Source organism: Schistocerca nitens, chromosome 5, assembly GCF_023898315.1.
Source record: "Schistocerca nitens isolate TAMUIC-IGC-003100 chromosome 5, iqSchNite1.1, whole genome shotgun sequence".
Taxonomy (NCBI): Eukaryota; Metazoa; Arthropoda; class Insecta; order Orthoptera; family Acrididae; genus Schistocerca; species Schistocerca nitens.
This window is the reverse complement of record NC_064618.1, coordinates 373854197-373874026: the sequence shown is the minus strand read 5'-3', so window position 1 is coordinate 373874026 and position 19830 is coordinate 373854197. Positions and strand designations below refer to the sequence as shown.

The 19830-nt window shown below is 33.4% G+C and overlaps 1 protein-coding gene across 1 annotated transcript in view; it reads left to right on the top strand.

Moving 5' to 3' along the window:
- Positions 1 to 19100, top strand: part of LOC126260462 (dual specificity calcium/calmodulin-dependent 3',5'-cyclic nucleotide phosphodiesterase 1-like) — a 620495-nt gene extending 601395 nt beyond the window's left edge. The window contains exon 14 of the mRNA XM_049957791.1: positions 18551 to 19100. Within this exon, the coding sequence (XP_049813748.1) occupies positions 18551 to 18561 (11 nt within the window). The 3' untranslated portion in view covers positions 18562 to 19100. The remainder of the gene's footprint in view (positions 1 to 18550) is intronic.
- Positions 19101 to 19830: the final 730 nt, after the last annotated feature.

Genomic DNA, 19830 nt, shown 5'->3' with positions numbered 1-19830 from the left:
ACACCAGATTCTGTGCATGTGGTAGTAGTTCTTTGGGATATTCAAATCATTTGTTACTTTTTTATGTTAAGAATAAATCTAATGTTACTTACCAGTCTCATATATACCTTTTCCAATAAGTGTAAAGTGAAGACTCTTAGTCTTTCCATATTCTAACTAGAAAGCAATACACTCATCTAACGAAGAGTTAATTCTTACACTGTTTTATTTTAAAACATCTTTTTTCTTACCTAGTAAAAATACATTGGTGTATGACGATTGTCATCCTATTAATATTATTGCAAAAGAAAGTTTCATACACAAATTTTTAATCTGTACGTGTCAAAGGTCTCTGTATGTAAGGTAACACCTGATGTTTATTTACAGTTACTTAACATTTACTTCACATGTATTTTTTTTACAAATTATTTTTTTCTGGCTTTGTATAAGAGTACTGCAAGTGGCTTGATACTAAAGCTACTGGTAGTCAGAATGTATATTAAAAATTATAATAAAAAGGAGACACCTTTCATTCAAGTAGAGATTATTGTTGCAGCAGCCAATGTTCAAATGCATTGGAAATTAAATTATTTTACTTTTAACAAAATAAACACTGTTTTTTTTGCCTTGTTTCACACATTTGCTTAGTTAGTTTACAATGTTTCACCAAGAACCCACCATTGATTCAATTAAAATATTTTACTTCGGTAGTGAATAAGCTTTGTTGATCATATGTGACAAGCCAAAACTCTGTGTGACTTAAACTTCAGAAGACGTGGAGAGGAACTCCTCAGGAATGCAAGTATGCAAGTTCCTAAGCATTGTGGGAGAGGCTTGATTGCATTTGGAAGGTATGAAGAGGGAAGAACAATAAGTTGAAGCTTCTCAGTTATTTGTGAGGTGAGCTCAGGTGGTTCAGTTGAAAAGCACTGTTGGCAAATAACCATTGTTCCAGTACCACATCCTGTCATAAATGAGCAGTGAAAGACTGTGTTTACAGTTACTTCATTGCTTGATTAATTTTATATTTACTGTTCATTTTGTACATGCCTGTTTCTTCAGTTTAACCCAAAAGAACATTTTAAAATATTAAATAGCTACATGTCAGAAGCTTTGCTCTCTCGGCTCACATTTGATTTAAATGCTTCATATTCATGGTCATAGACCCCCATGAACCATGGACCTTGCTGTTGGTGGGGAGGCTTGCGTGCCTCAGCGATACAGGTGGCCGTACCGTAGGTGCAACCACAATGGATGGGTATCTGTTGAGAGGCCAGACAAATGTGTGGTTCCTGAAGAGGGGCAGCATCCTTTTCAGTAGATGCAGGAGCAACAGTCTGGATGATTGACTGATCTGGCCTTGTAACACTAATCAAAACGGCCTTGCTGTGCTGGTACTGCGAACGGCTGAAAGCAAGGGGAAACTACACCCGTAATTTTTCCCGAGGGCATGCAGCTTTACTGTATGGTTAAATGATGATGGTGTCCTCTTGGGTAAAATATTCCGGAGGTAAAATAGTTCCCCATTCGGATCTCCGGGTGGGGACTACTCAGGAGGATGACGTTATCAGGAGAAAGAAAACTGGTGTTCTACGGATCGGAGAGTGGAATGTCAGATCCCTTAATTGGGCAGGTAGGTTAGAAAATTTAAAAAGGGAAATGGATAGGTTAACGTTAGATATAGTGGGAATTAGTGAAGTTCGATGGCAGGAGGAACAAGACTTTTGGTCAGGTGAATACAGGGCTATAAATACAAAATCAAGTAGGGGTAATGCAAGAGTAGGTTTAATAATGAATAAAAAAATAGGAGTGCAGGTAAGCTACTACAAACAGCATAGTGAACGCATTATTGTGGCCAAGATAGACACGAAGCCCACTCCTACTACAGTAGTACAACTTTATATGCCAACTAGCTCTGCAGATGATGAAGAAATTGAGGAAATGTACGATGAGATAAAAGAAGTTATTCAGGTAGTGAAGGGAGACGAAAATTTAATAGTCATGGGTGACTGCAATTCGAGAGTAGGAAAAGGGAGAGAAGGAAACATAGTAGGTGAATATGGATTGGGGGTAAGAGATGAAAGAGGAAGCCGTCTGGTAGAATTTTGCACAGAGCTTAAATTAATCATAGCTAACACTTGGTTCAAGAATCACGAAAGAAGGTTGTATACATGGAAGAACCCTGGAGATACTAAAAGGTATTAGATAGATAATATAATGGTAAGATAGAGATTTAGGAACCAGGTTTTAAATTGTAAGACATTTCCAGGGGCAAGTGTGGACTCTGACCACACTCTATTGGTTATGAACTGTAGATTAAAACTGAAGAAACTGCAAAAAGGTGGGAATTTAAGGAGATGGGACCTTGATAAACTGACTAAACCAGAGGTTGTAGAGAGCTTGAGGGAGAGCATAAGGGAACAATTGACAGGAATGGGGGAAAGAAATACAGTAGAAGAAGAATGGGTAGCTCTGAGGGATGAAGTAGTGAAGGCAGCAGACGATAAAGTAGGTAGAAAGACGAGGGCTAGTAGAAATCCTTGGGTAACAGAAGAAGTATTGAATTTAATTGATGAAAGGAGAAAATATAAAAATGCAGTAAATGAAGCAGGCAAAAAGGAATACAAACATCTCAAAAATGAGATTGACAGGAAGTGCAAAATGGATAAGCAGGGATGGCTAGAGGACAAATGTAAGGATGTAGAGGCTTATCTCACTAGTGGTAAGGTAGATACTGCCTGCAGGAAAATTAAAGAGGCCTTTGGAGAAAAGAGAACCACTTGCATGAATATCAGGAGCTCAGATGGAAACCCAGTTCTAAGCAAAGAAGGGAAAGCAGAAAGGTGGAAGGAGTATATAGAGGGTCTATACAAAGGTGATGTACTTGAGGACAATATTATGGAAATGGAAGAGGATGTAGATGAAAATGAAATGGGAGATATGATACTGCGTGAAGAGTTTGACAGAGCACTGAAAGACCTGAGTCGAAACAAGGCTCTGGGAGTAGACAACATTCCATTAGAACTACTGACTGCCTTGGGAGAGCCAGTCATGACAAAACTATACCTCTGGTGAGCAAGATGTATGAGTCAGGCGAAATACCGTCAGACTTCAAGAAGAATATAATAATTACAATCCCAAAGAAAGCAGATGTTTAAAGATGTGAAAATTACCGAACTATCAGTTTAATAAGTCACAGCTGCAAAATACTAATGCGAATTCTTTGCAGACGAATGGAAAAACTGGTAGAAGCTGACCTCGGCGAAGATCAGTTTGGATTCCGTAGAAATGTTGGAACACTTGAGGCTATACTGACCTTACGCCTTATTTTAGAAGGAAGATAAAGGAAAGGCAAACCTACATTTCTAGCATTTGTAGACTTAGAGAAAGCTTTTCACAATGTTGACTGGAATACTCTCTTTCAAATTCTAAAGGTGGCAGGGGTAAAATACAGGGAGCAAAAGGCTATTTACAATTTGTACAGAAACCAGATGGCAGTTATAAGAGTCGAGGGACATGAAAGGGAAGCAGTGGTTGGGAAGGGAGTAAGATAGGGTTGTAGTCTCTCCCCGATGTTGTTCAATCTGTATATTGAGCAAGCAGTAAAGGAAACAAAAGAAAAATTCGAAATAGGTATTAAAATTCATGGAGAAGAAATAAAAACTTTGAGGTTCGCCAATGACATTGTAATTCTGTCAGAGACAGCAAAGGACCTGGAAGAGCAGCTGAATGGAATGGACCGTGTCTTGAAAGGAGGATACAAGATGAACATCAACAGAAGCAAAACGAGAATAATGGAATGTAGTCGAATTAAATCGGGTGATGCTGCGGGAATTAGTTGAGGAAATGAGACACTTAAAGTAGTAAATGAGTTTTGCTATTTGGGGAGCAAAATAACTGATGATGGTCGAAGTAGAGAGGATATAAAATGTAGACTGGCAATGGTAAGGAAAGCGTTTCTGAAGAAGATAAATTTGTTCACATCGAGTATAGATTTAAGTGTCAGGAAGTCGTTTCTGAAAGGATTTGTATGGAGTGTAGCCACGTATGGAAGTGAAATGTGGATGATAAATAGTTTAGGTAAGAAGAGAATAGAAGCTTTCGAAATGTGGTGCTACAGAAGAATGCTGAAGATTAGATGGGTAGATCACGTAACTAATGAGGAAGTATTGAATAGAATAAGGGAGAAGAGAAGTTTGTGGCACAACTTGACAAGAAGAAGGGACCGGTTGGTAGGGCATGTTCTGAGGCAGCAAGGGATCACAAATTTAGCATTGGATGGCAGTGTTGAGGGTAAAAATCGTAGAGGGAGACCAAGAGATGAATACACTAAGCAGATTCAGAAGGATGTAAGTTGCAGTAAGTACTGGGAGATGAAGAAGCTTGCTCAGGATAGAGTAGCATGGAGAGCTGCATCAAACCAGTCTCAGGACTGAAGACCACAACAACAGACACTATACATATACTAGTAACCAAAGGTACACAATTTTGTTCATGTAATACAAATAGGGCTTATCAGAATACTGGAAATGGAATTACATACTGAGGCACACTCTTTCCACCTGAGGTTTGGATAACTATTTTTTCCTCCAGCTTTCACAACTCCCCTGTCCTGGAGGTACGAAAGTCAATTGCTTGAAATTTGTTATTTGGTTTGTTTTACTTTTACTGTCATATATAGTCAAACATTCCTCTGTTGAATCCTGTACATACACACTAAATATTTCCTATGTGTATTTCCCAGAAGCATAAAAGTCACGGCAGAAGTTAGAACTTTAAATTCATTTTCCAGATGCTGAAGCTCGTGCTCAACAACAACAAAATGCTGAGGAAAACAACTCTACAGATGTGAAATAAAGTCATTTCAGAACTTCAGCAAGATCACTGCACTTGACTGATGAAGCTAATGATATATTTTAGCTCTAGGCAAGTTGAAGTTTGAACAAAATATTAAAGAGCTGGTGAACCTGTTTAGCAATCAGAAGTGTGTTCCTTAAAGATATTCAAAATGTATGTACTGCATTCCAAAACCTCCATTATGCAGCACACTGAATCTGTTGTATCATAGCTGCAACTGATAAGCAACTGCAGAGAAAAGAGTGTAGGGTATCAGGAAGCTGATAACCGTGGAGGGAAACAGAAAGGGGAGCATTAGTTTTGAAGTGATTTGATGTTGATTAAAGTTCATTTGAAATATGTCAGAAGATACCTGGAAAAAGCTATTGTGTTATTCCATTAACTTCAAAACATACTTTTTTCACAAAATGACATTATAATGATAAAATTTTAAATATTTTTATTTATTTCATTTTGGTTTGAAAATAACAGATTAAATAATTAGATCACTTCTAACAGTGACTGGTGACTTCATAAAATCAGTATTCTCTCACACTGTTATATCTGTCTTATTTTAATTAATATTTGCATAAATATGTCAGTAATTACACATTCTTCTTTCAGTTTCTCAGATGTTAGAAATGTCTTTGTTATTATGTACATTTTAAATATTACTAATTCATTTTGTTACATTTTAAGTAACTCAAAGACTGATGTTATATTTCACTTATATTAAGTTCACTGTTACCACTCACAAGGTGCACTTCAATTGATTATTTGTTACAATCCTGACTAAAAGGAAAAGTGGTTATCCACAATTTGGGATATTTCTCTGTCTGTTTCTTACACAGTAAATATGAGCCAGTTCCTACAGTTATTATTATAAATTATGTGACAGAGGATCAACCAGTGTAACTGAGTGCTCCTTGATGTACTATATTTCTACCTAAATTAAAATAATCGTGTGTTATTGTAAGACATTCAGGAAAGGTATGCTTAAAAATATTACTGAATCTGGAAATGGTTGTATCAGGTATCATTCTAATACCATCATGGTAGCACTCTTTCTCAAGTTAATCTTTGTTGTAGGTGTAACAATGAGACATGAAACATTACAACTATGACAGAGTAAACATGCCTTTGTACTTTGGAAATTCTGTGAAAGTACAATGAGCATTCCTAAGAAAATTGAACTCTACTTACCTTGAATGTCAACACCAATTAATTTATATTTTATAAGGATTCACATTGGTAAAATGTACTTCTGAATTTTATACATGCTTTTCCAAGCTATGAATAACTTTAATTAGTAATTTCATTTCATAATAATTGTTGCTATTGAAAGAATGTAAGAGTCATGAGTTGAGCTTACCAACAGATTGCAAATAAGAAAGTGTAGATAATGAAATTCAGTAAAAACCACACAAGTCTAATGTGATGGGGCAGTTTTCATAGAAATTCAAAAATTTTAAAAAATCACTGTTACTTTACACAGCTCTATAATCGGTTAAAATATAAAATAAATACTGCATAATAATGTATAAAACAAGTAGCACAGAATATAAGGGTATTACTGAAGAGCAATATTTTGTATAAAACAGATACTCACAATATTAATAGCGAAATGAAATGTATTATCTTGTGATTTTTTGTAGGCTACAGAACACTTTGTGCATAGTGTGTCTCAGTATAAATACTTCACATGACATAGCATTTGCACTGGAATATTTATACTGTGAATTTCATATATTTTGCAAGTACAGAAATATTCTTGGAATTGATATATGTCACATGCAGTGCAAGATGTTTGAATTTCAGTTTTTGGTTTCTGTCTAAAATAAAATATTTTGAAATTGATGTGTGGATCACTGAAAAGCAGTAGTGTTTCGCATACAAAAATATGGTTTCATTTTACATTGATCACCTAAACTGAATTAATTCTTCATATGTATTAGACATTTTTGTATGAGTTCCTCATTTAATTATTTTGGTTTCACTTTTTGGTATACCTGTATAATGTCACAGAGATAAATGGAATTCATGTATGAGTTTTGATACATCTCAGCTGTTGTGAATCTTGTTCTGCTCTTAATTATTTCACTCTTTGATAATATATATTTATAGTCATAAATGTAGGAATCAAGCGTATGTATATCCTACTTTATTTTCCACAGATCAGCTGGAATAGGTACAAAGATTATATGGACACACAAACTCAGCTCTCAGAGCTCTCAGATATGTAAGATCACAAATACCAGCCGCAACTGATATTGTTCTGTGTGCTAGGTCTTCTGCATTTAGTGTAAACAGTGTTGAATTTTGCCAGACTAGGACATCATAACTTGATACTTTTAGAGTGCATTATAATTAGTTATTAATGTGAAACATGCGTCCTGGTGACATCATTTCATTTTACTTTGAAACTGTGCAACAATAGTTTATTATGATATATGCATTTTGCCACTAATTTCTTAAATCTTAATTGTGAGCTCTTTGTTCTGTAATTGATAATATTGCAATCCCCTGTCCCATAACCCTTTAAACATGACATGATATGGTTGTAATATTATGCATATTTCTCATATTATATTATATGGTTAACAGTTCTGCTCTTACACTTTGATACTTAATTTCAGTAGCATCTTTTGAACAATATGTGAGAGAAGGAGAAAGAAACAATGAAACACCAGTGTTTTACAACAGTTAATTTTCAATAACAATATTTGGTTCCGCAGCAGCTGTCTACCCCTAAACATTAACTCAAAATCCACTTCAAGGAAAGAAATGTTCTCTAAACGCAAGAGCAAACTGCAGGCACAAGCGAAGTCTGTTAGTAGTTCGACCAGTTTGTCATAAAATAGCGAAACAGCTTAGTGATGTTTCTTGTTTCAGAGAGCAACAGGAAATCAACAGATATTTACAAACTCAACACTAAGAACTGCACATTTAAAAGATTGTTATTTAAGGTAATCTTTATATGTACTTTAATTTACAATTGGTTGTGACTGTTGTAACTGAAATTTTTTGAGAAACCTATATAACAGCATGTTCATAGCAGTTGTAATGAACCTTTCTTTGACTATCAGTTTATTGGTAGACTTCATAGCCATGACTTATTTGATTAAAAGTTGGAATACCTTCATTACTTGAAGTACAACATTAAATGTTGAATGATATACCATTTAAATTCATAATGAAAATGTAAGCAGTTCAATTGATTTCTAAGAAAAAATACGATTTTGAATTTTGTGTTTTTGGAAAGGTGTAAACATATGTTCCTGGCCACAGAGACATGTATCTGGCTGCTAAGCAAAGCACATTCAGACTAAATCATAAATCTTATACCAAAGTATCACAAAGCTGATAGGGATACACAATTAATCTTTCTACAAAATACTTATGTTCTGTTATCCAGTGTTATGATTCAAGTGTTTATGATTCAAGTTCATATTTGTTGACCCAAAAGGATAAATTTCTTTATGTTATCTACTACAAAATTGTAAACTTCCTGAGAAATTATTTCCACAAATCAGTAGTGTTGTCCTTCCATGAATTTAGTTTCCCTTGATAGAATTCTTTTGATTTAGTTTGAAAGAAACTTCCCAGTTTTGTCTAAATTACAAAGTATTTTAGTTCCAGGACTCTCCATTATGTTAACTATATTCTGTGACAGTAGGTAAGGCTTCTGAATATAGAAATTTTAATGATTAATTAAAACCTTTGTTGTATGATTGCTTAGCACATAATTAATAACCTGTACTGTAAAACAGAAGCAAATAGTTCATATGATGTCTCAGATAGCACCTGTTAATGAAATGTCTGCCAGATGAGGTCAATGACAACAGTTGCTTTTGATTCAAAACTGATAACAGTTGTGATAACACAGAATTATTATTAATGATTACCATACCAAACATACTACAGTTCATTCATCCTCTGTTCTCCTCCTCTCTGCATGTAGACAAAATGAATCCTTATGATTTTCTAACAAAATAGTTGTCATTGCTATTTTTGTTCACAATTTTAGAAGAACTGCACAATGCCTAAATTCATACTTTGCACAACATGAATATATTGCACTGCCACCCACATTTCCACATTCACATTTAGTCTGCTTCTATTGACAGTAGTTCATGTGGTCTAAAAGTGAATTTGGTTTCTCATTGACATAATTCTTCATTTAATACTCCTTTTGTGTTAGTCTCAACATCTATATTTTAATGCACACTATTTTTCTTAAAAAGGGATCTCTGATGCCTAGTAATTATCATTTATTGCCACCATATACTTCAAATGGTCTATGCATTACCTAGATGAATATGAATCCTTTCCATCTTTTGCATATCATAACCCAGTCATTGACACTACCTTGATTAGAAGGATTCAATGAAATAGTAAGAAATGGTACTTCAGTCTCTCTTTCTACACATTGCTTCATTCTCATTCAAGTATTTAGAGTGATTATTTCTTCTAAGGTCACTTACATTTCTTACTCTTTTTCCATATCCTTATTCCAGATCTTTCTAATTCTTCTGATGCAGGAATTGCCTAAATGATCCAACATCTAGTTTTACATCTGTATGCCCAACAACCTTACTTTAATTTCTGTGTTAGCAATTCTTTCTCAGATTTTGCTGTGATTTCTCCATACATACGAGAAATAGTTTCTGAGGATCTTATATAAGTGCAGGATCTTTGTTTAAACTGATATTTGAGCCTTGTCTGTCTAAAGTGACTTTTTGAGTTTATTTGGTCATTTAGTATGTGCATATTATCTGTTTTTCCTATTGTCACAGTGGCAAAGAGAAGACAATTGGATCTACATTAGTCATCGTATATGCGGTTTTTTAATTTATTTTGCTGTCATGATGATATCTATTAGTGTGATCATATGCCTATTACATATGTTGCTAGCCTTTCTTTGCAGTAAAAATAAATTATATTGACAATAGGTTATGCTTCTCTCTAACACATCTATATTTGGCTTTACTTTCTCTTAAAGAAACATAAAAGAAAGAAAGAAATTCTTGCAATCATTTAACATCTCATTTTAATTAATTGCCTTAACATTTCTTGTGGTGTATTTGCATTTCATTCATCAATTTCTAGTATCTGCAGTTCCTTTCTCTCCACTGATCATGAATATTTCTTAACATAAATATGGTTCTCTTTCACTGAATTCAAATTACAATGTAGAAAGTCATAGTATTAACTCAGTACATTGACTGTACTTCTTGTAATTTACAGATATTTTAGTAAACCTTCATATTATTTAAAAAAGGTATTATGCTCTATATATATTCTACACTGGATGTAAAAATATTTCTTCTTGATTCTAAAAACAACTGGATGTACGCCATCAAGAGGTATGTGATATGTATCTCCTGGTCTTCTACTTTATTGTGATTACAGTCCATCAGCGTCATTGATCAATGTGTCACTCTTTCTACACAGTTTGAAATACTACTTCTTTAATTCAGTTGTTCAAATATAAAGACCCTATGGATCATCAATTCTTATTGGCACTCAAATTGTCTTCAGTGACCCCAAGACTGTCACAGAAGTGAGTATTCTAATGTCCCTAAAATTATTTATTAAGGTGAATAGTGTGTTCTCTGTGTTCATTTTGCTACAAATTCTTGCACTGGATCATTTTCTGCAGATACACATACATAACAAGCTTAATCTAACATTGAAAATAATATGCATTTTTGGTCATTGGAATGTACCATGCACAGAGTTGATTCTTCAGGTCTAAAGATACAGAATTCTAAACATAAAATGTGCCTTCCATGTTGTAAATAAATAATAATTGTAATAATGATTCTGTGAAACATGGCTTTTATCTTGAAATTGACTGGGTTATATATTTTGCAAAGTTGCAGATGAGAAGGCATCTGTTTATGGTACAGGCACATTTTTGCATTCAGATTTAATTTTAAGGAAAACAGAGGTTCTTGAGGACATATTCATTTGGCTCCAAGGGAACTGTAGGTCAAAACATGAGGGAGAAAGAGCAAAATACATAAAATCACTTATTTCAAATCTATATCCTGGGTAGTGTGCTGTGTTATCACTGCAGCTAATTTTATGGTACTTAAATAGCTTGTAAAGAAACAGAAAAATGATAACATCCATTTTGTATTTATAGCACTGTTGTGAGTGTAATTCTGAATTTGCATGTTACCATCAGAGTACAGCAACAGTTTCTTAATATTGTTGTAATTTCACTTTTTTTACATCACTAGTGCATCTGTAATGAAGTATCAATTTCAAGTTTATTTTTCTTTTTTTGTCAATTTTTTTCAAATCTGAGTGTGTTGTGAACATAAAATAATGATTGACAGACTGTGCAACTGGCATAGGAGCAATCACCAAGTAAGGCTGACATTGTGCTACAGACAGAAAACTTTAAATTACTGCTCGAAAACAAAAGGGAGCATAATTAAACAAAATGTTATTCACTCATCAAAGCAAACAGCAGTTTGTTGGGAAACATAATATAATGTAGAGTACAGAAATACAACATGAAGTGAAAATGTTTGTAAGTGTGGAAATATTTTGAGAATGGAGAACCAAAAGTGTCCTGCTGCCAAAACAAAAGATAGAACTCTGTACTAAAGTAACAGCAACTTTCTTTAAACAGAAGTGCAATAAAATTCCTATTCTCTCCATACCAAACAGTTGTATAAAAGAAATACCAAGTAATACCTCACTTTCATTCTTTTCTTTGCAGAGATAGGAGTATTTTATCACTCAATATACCACAGATATTTCAGAGCTATTGCACAGCTTCAATTACTAGGAAGTTTCATTGCTGCATATATTCACACAAACTTATACTGAAAACATCATTTTCACAATAAAAACTGCGCCACATTATGTATTATATCCTCATTGTGCTGGATGAAATTAGTCAACTTCAGTATATTGGTCAAACAAAAATGTGTAAAACTGGAATGTAAGTGTGAATACCTAATTTTTGTACAGTAGCACGAAGTGAATAGTGCAATACAAAATGAAAAACAAATAGTTGCATTAAATATAGTTGTATCAACACTTTAAGGGCCTTTTAGGAATATTCCTTAAGTATCCTTACCTGCTCCTTAAGTTTAAACATGGGATTTCAGGCTGTGGACTGCACATTATGGTCATAGTAGACTACTTTTAAACAAATGAATCAACATGTGTAATGCCACAGAAAGAAGTGAAGTGTTGAACTTAAGAAAGCAGTTAGGGCACTGACATGGAAGTTCACTTACTTATGAAACCTCACAATGTTAGGAATATTTACTTTCTTTCCATGAGATAATGCATTAATGTCACTGGTGCATTAAGAAACAATCCTGCATCTGCTCAAAAATATCATACTTATTGGCACTTCAATTGCTACATATGATTATTATGTGTGAAAGAGGTAAATAACCTGCTCTAATAGTTCAAATGTATCATATTTATTTACTTCATTTTGAGATAGCTTATACATTTGTACATAACACTGTAGATATGAATTATGTGTACAAAAATAAACAATGTGAAAACAATGTTATTTATTGATAAATTAATAAAAATGTAGCTATTTTTATGCATACAAACTACTGTAAATAATATTTCTCCTTAGGAATATGATTGTATCCAGAATCAAGGTATTAAAATCCACACATAGCAAAAACCATTTTTTATGATAGTTCAGGCCTTACATCGATAGTAAGCTGAATTTCACAACCCAGTTATTCAGTATGCAAGTGAGTGGGAAAACACGTATGAAACCATCACATCTATAAGCAAAGTCTATTGAACATAATAGTAGTTGTATAACAGACTGAACACTAAAAAGTTGAAATAGGCCTTATTGTAGCTATGACTTTTAAAGATGATGCTGCTGGTATTATCCAAAAAAATTTCCATATTTTTTTTTTTGCCACTGCTTACTCTTTCCACATGTATATCTTTATGTTCTTTAACCCCCATTACTCATATTATTAAGACCTACAACACAAATAGGAAACAAATGTTATAAAAGTTCCTTAACATCTGTCATGTGCCTGTATGCTTTTGCTGTGGTTTAAATAGTAAATAAGGTGAGGTACATCAATGTTTACATAAGTTATAATGGTACAGAATCTAAACTATAATAAGAACAATTGCTATGTTTGCTTGTAAAATTGTAACTTCTGTATGTATTCTGTATGCAGGGTAATGCAAGATTGGCCACTTATAATTTGAACGTGAAACATTTCCTATGGTGATAATTTCAGGTGCAAAGCTTTATGTATCTGCTTTTAACATCAGTGAAGATAGGTACACATTATTTATATGGCTACAAAAACTGAGTTCTCTAACCATCAACATATACTTTCTCCATTACATGTTATTCCTTGCTATTCTTTAATATTATCTGGACCTTATACAATACATATAACGAAAAAAAAAAAAATTCCATGCTGCATTATGAGTCTGCATAAACAGTTGCATAATCAGTACATAAAGTACTGACAACTAAGGTTATCGTAAGCAGTATGAAATGTGCTTACTTTTTTCATAGGATGCATTCCATTATACAGAGAAGAAGGTTTGTGATTAAGGAAATCTGTGTTCTCACGGTGTCTTCTAGAAATAAAAGTACATAAATCTACATTTAATGAATTCAATAATTGCAGTCATAGTTCAGCATTTCAGCAAGATATTGCTTTAGATTGTTGTGTTTGCAGATCCAAAAATATTGGTGCACACAAGATGATGGTAGTAAATTTCTGAAACTTCATATATGTTGCCATAAGTACTATTAACACTTTCTCAAAGAGCGTTAACTTCTTAATATGACTCACATATCAGAAGTATATCCACCACACTTTCCTGGTTATATACCTGAATCTAAACCCTTTAATTGCTCTGGACGTGTTAATGCACGTGCTCTCAACGTGTTTATGCGTGCCACCAGTTCTTCTGTCTACGCGTAGACAGAAGAACTGGTGGCATGCGTAAACACGTTCAGAGCACACAGGGACAGGTACAAAGGCACGTGCATTAACACATCTAGAGCAGTTAAAGGGTTAATGCTTAAATCTAGAAGAAACTAATTTCATCAACGTTTTTAAAGCTGTTTTTGCTATGCTCTGTACTTATTAATTTTCCTCTTGCTATGCCTTCCATAAGTTATTCCAATTTTTTTTTTTTTGTTAGTGGTCTTTATTTAAATGAGTCATTGTTGATCTGGAAAAATGTGTCATCATGCTTACTGAAGTCCTTCCTACATTTTTAACATCAATTCACTGTTTTTAATTCAGGAACTTATATATATATGTGATGCATATTTGTGTACCACTGTCTCCAGTCTCTTTACAAGACATTATTCAGGATAAAACTGAGAGCCTTGGAGAATATCTTGATACAGATGTTGTGTACATGGTATGTTATGGCTCATCATACTTTATGGAAGCCGAGGACCTCTAAATACTCGAAAAAATAAATAACTTATAAGTCTGTTACATTTTTCTGACCATAGCAGAGGAAGATGTATAAAATGGTAGAATACATTAATTGGAAGAATAACCTGGGAAAACAGATTTTGAGCTATTAAGGCATCAATGATGGGTAACCAGAAACAAATGACAAAATGAATAATAAAACCATATAACGTTAGTATAAGAATACTTTGTGATGTCATAAGTAGGAGAAAAATGACACTGCAGAAAACTAACAGTAGAGACAATGAAGGTAAAAATTGATAGTTTTCTACACTAGCTTCATTTTATCTCATTATACACCATGGGTCTGACAAAATCCAAAATTACCTATAAATGTTTTTTAGAGTGCTAACTTCCATTTCACTATGTTTTCATTCCAAAAGAAGTTTCTTGATTGTCTTATAAGTTCTATTAGTGCCCATAATTAATGTATGTGGAAGGACACTAAACAGTTTTTACTTGAAGAACCACTGCCCTTTCCAGACGGAAGGTATATTTTAGATCTCGAGCTTAGAATGTGCACAAGTTTTGAAAATGAGTTTACAGATGAATATCACAAGTGGAATTACAGAACAAAACATCTCTGAAGATGACTGCCTGAACAGTGAACAGATGGCATAACCCCCCAAAAAAGGAAAGTATTTAAATGAGGTATGATTTTGAAAACTCCTTATGAATAAAGTCAATGATATACCAGAAAATACGATCTGTTACTACATTCCTCTGTGGTTTTAGTTTTACCCAATAATCTGTTTTGTATATCAGTGAGGTTATGTATATTTTGATGTGTGAAAGTCAGGAACTACAGAAACATGTGGCTCCATCAGCATGGTAGCAGATGGCTGCCTTGCAGATAAGCTTTATAACCATTTCACCATACATTTAACATAAATTGTTTTATGATAAAATGCTGTCATAAAGACAGAAATCTAGCTGTATCACATATGTTCCTTGACACTACTAGAAACATACAACAAAGTTTTTAACCTTGACAACAGATAACAGAAAATAAATACATAAGAATACTAACTTGGGATTATTCCTTACCCATTTTGAATTTCATCACAGAATGAATTTTGATGATTATTACATCCTTACTACTAACTTCCTTTCTCTACTAATCTCATAGTTTCCTCTATATTTATTAGTAACTGAGTTTTTACAAACATTATATGAAACTCTGTGGAAGTAGGTGTTACACCTATAAGAAGAAAATACAGTGAAATGCACTGAATGTACTAATGAAAGGACACAGAAAACTGTTTTTATTATTTTGTACTGAAATAGGAAATATTTCACCATTGATGATGATTAAGTTTTTAAATTTAACCCAAAAAACCAGCCTGCAATTGCAGAATAAAGTTCATCAAGAACTTTATACATTAGTCAAGTAATTCACACCTCCACTATATGTATATCCTGTGCAAAATTAACAAATTATTGTTTCCTAGTTGGCTTGGACATCACTTCTGTTGCCCTTAAGATCTTTACCATGCTGACTGTGGACATATTTTAATAAAAATCAGAACATGTTGTACAAGTACATAAAACATAAGCACACACAAAAGTCCTTATACAAGAGACAGAAGAGTATTGATGTGTATTCATTTTCAGAGGATACAATTGTGTACTGACTCATTTCTTTAAGTCTGCCCTTGCCTTACCTCACATCTGTAGCAACAGTGTTCTTCCCTCTCTTTTTCCATGATAGTCTGTTCTGTGCAGGAGAATGAAAGATCCATGTGTAGTCATACTCTCTCCCCCACTCTCTCTCTCTCTCTCTCTCTCTCTCTCTCTTCTCTTCTCTTCTCTTTTAGCAGTCAATAAAATTCAGTTACTTTTTTTTTTATTTGTTTGCTGCAGCGGCATGATAAAGTTGAGACTGCAGTGTATTCATACCACTCTGTTAAGCAAATAAATAAATACTTTCCAAAACATATCATTTTATTAGTTCTTTTCCCAAGGTAAATGCACCCATCTTTATGATGTAGTATTAAAATTCTGCAGGTCACTTTGTGGAAATCAACCTAACTTGATTACTCAATTTACACTTTCATTTTTTTCTTTCCAAGAATTTATGTTCTGAAGCAGACTGAAATGTGTTCTCCAATCTGTTCCAGTTGCATCACTTTCCTGTGTTCAATAAGTATAACTTACCACAGTCCCTTCTGTTTCACACCATCTCTCTAATAACTCCTTCTAATAGAAAGCATTAAGTAAAAATAATGTTTTGGCTTGTGCAATTGTAAATATAGTGGACAGCCTAGGAAGAGGGTAGTAGCTGAGCAAATCTATTCCAATACATCATGCTACATCTTTCTATGCAGAGCTTGCTACTAAAACAGTAAATAATGGACTGCCTATTCTGAAGATGTGCGTAGCTTTAATCACATCTCTCATTTTATCTTCTAGTTTCTGTGTCATATACCACAGTTTCAAAGACTTCTAATCTACGATAATGTTTGTCTGAATGTAATTAACCAGTTAATACAACAATATATAAATCAAACTGCCGTAGCTATCAATAGCACTTGTATAAGCAATCTGCTTAACCAATACAGAGTGCAACTGAATTCCTGCTCTGTAGGAACTTACAGAGCAGCAATCAATTTATTTCTCTTTAATATAACTTCAAGCTTAAAAATTAATTTCATAACCTTACTTTAAGTTTATTGAGAAAATTACATGCTAAAATAGTGTTTGTAAATGGTTGATACGACAATATTTTAGCATTCTAGAGAGGAACCATGGCTTTGGTCTGTTAGTATGAAAAATGTAATATTTTTGGTTGCACTACTGCTTGTGATCTATTTTCTCATCACATAAAATTTAGTTCTTTTTCTGAAATTAAAATGTAGTTACCTATATTATAATTATAAAATGAAGGGACCATGCTTATTACCACTTTTGTGGTACCAGCTGATTGGGGAACATAGCTTTATATACATAAAGTAGTTTATACATAGGTAGCTAATATATTCATGACTAAGCAGTTGTTTGGTTTACTTTAGCAATCAACTGATACAGATGATTTACTAACTTCAAACAAGTTTTTCACCACACTTCTGAATACCATTATCTATTGTACATGACTATAAATATTTAAGTATTTTAGTCAAAATGTTGTAATTGTATATATTGTACATGATAATGTCCTTCATATGTTAACCTGGAATACTCAGTAGACTTTCATTTATAGTCAGGAAAGCCTTCCTGTTCCTTTACCTTCCTCCTCCATCTTCTGTTAGATTGATAAGCTGTGCAACAGTTGTAAATAGTAACAGGATTTTAATATACAATTTTATCTTATGATTATAAAATATAAAATCTTCCTTCACATGTTAATACAGTATGGGATTAAACGCTTGTGATTTTTCCAAGGTTTCAGCTGCCTCTTCTGCACTTTTATGATCTCTGTAGTTGCAAAAGATAGCTAATATTTACCTTCTGGCATGTTAGTCCAGAAAGATATGTACCTGAACTAACAACAAAGCGGAGTCTTAAGTATTTACCTGGAAATTTGTAAGATTAGCTAAGGCAATCAAATGAGAATAGAAGACAGATTTGATTTCAGCACTTGGCCTTGAAACAGTGATGAGGAATTAAAGACGAAAATAATGAATCACAATGTAGCTATAATGCATACATACATGCACATGTAAAGTATATTTTGTAGATACAACCACAAAGAAGTGGCACATTTATTCCATCAGAAAATACTTTCCTTGCATAAAGCAGAGGATTCTGGACAAAATAACTAACTTTTCAGGAAACTTTACATGAATTTCATACTATATTTGAAAATATATGTTTGTATCTCACAGCTGGGAATGGGAAATGTTTCAGAATGTGGTCATAATGTGTGCTTTCATTCTTCAGTCTATTTAGCTCCTCACAATTTGGTTACCTACCAATTCTGCTAATTCAGTATTGATGATTGTACATTTTTAGAATCACACAATTATTGTTTAAAACATTTCAGGTCCTTGTAATATACTCAGCTTTGTGAACAAATCGATGATACTAACTGCCCAGTGGGGACATTAAAATATGTGGTATGGTAAACCTGTTGTACTGACATATGAAGAATCTGCATTAGGTGGTACAGATAGATTTAAATTTCACATTTAAAATCTTCTCATATGTTCTTTGCATCAGGATTTGTACACTGCATTGTATGTTTTGTTTTGTTATTTAATGCCTCATACAGTGCAATACCAATGTAAAACAACATTATAGTAAAGTATCATGTACTTTTTTCATTCCAGAAAATTTGTGAACAAAGCAGTTTAAACAGAAAAAGAATTTTACGTATCAATGCCTGGGTGAGCACAAGTGATTGAAGGCACACAGTGTTTGAGAATGGATGTTACCATTCATTAAAGATATAGTGAAGACCTTTCTATATAAAATTTTTATATGTTGCTACTGCATAAAATGTGCTATGCAATATTTGATGTGTAAGAAAATCCACTTCTTCCTGTTTTGGGCAAAAGACAAGTGTGAATTTTGTTACTACTACAGTCTAGAATCTATCACCACCAAAGAAAAGCCCTTGTGATTATTGCACAATTAGTTTTTCACTATTTATGTTCTAAAGATTGTAGAAAATATTGCCCAGAAAATGTTTGATGTAACAATTTATTTGTTTCAAACGATCAAAAAATGTGTGGATGAAATTTTGTGATTTTCAGATATCTGAAAAACAAAGGTTCTCAGAAAATATATATTTCTTTATACAGCTCCAGCACTTAACAGAGAAACTTCATTTGAATACTGATAGACAGTAGTGCTAAACATGTAAATTATATGTACATACCACTGTAGAGCTTATTTATTACATAAATAAATACTGAATGATTCTGAAGGAACAGAGTGTTGTTTCTAATCTTCCCATCAGATGGCCTCATTTTGCCTATAAAAAAATTAAAAGTTGCAATGATAATGAATACAGCAATGGAGAGTAAGTCACTGGACCCATATTCAAAAGGACAGGGGTTCAAATTACCACCTGTCCTTCCAGATTTAAATTTTTCATGATTTTACTAATTTGCTAAGGGTCAGTACCGGGATGATTCCTTTGAAAGGGTGTGACCAATTTCCTTCATATTTCCCCAGTCTGTGTTTGTGCTCAGTCTCTATTGCCCTCATTGTCAATGGAATGTTAAACCCCAGCTTGCTTCCTTCCTTCCTTCTAGGACTGTCAGTGCACATATGTAACGTGTGCACTGTGAATTTACTGTAAAATAAGTACATAAATTATAAGGTGCAAGAAAACAAAATAAGCTTGTATTCTGACAGCAAAACAGTATATCTCAAATCAAGTATAATTACTTTCATTAAAGCAGATAAGTTTTAAGTTAAAAAAGTACATTACCCACTACATGATTAAACATATCAATAATTTCAATAAGAAAGGAAAACATATTTACAAAACAGATTCCTTAGTTAGCAATAACTATACAAAAATTCTTTCACAACTTTGTTCATGGTACAACAATTAATCCTGCTCTAACAATGTTTTATACAGCAGTAAATTAATGTATTC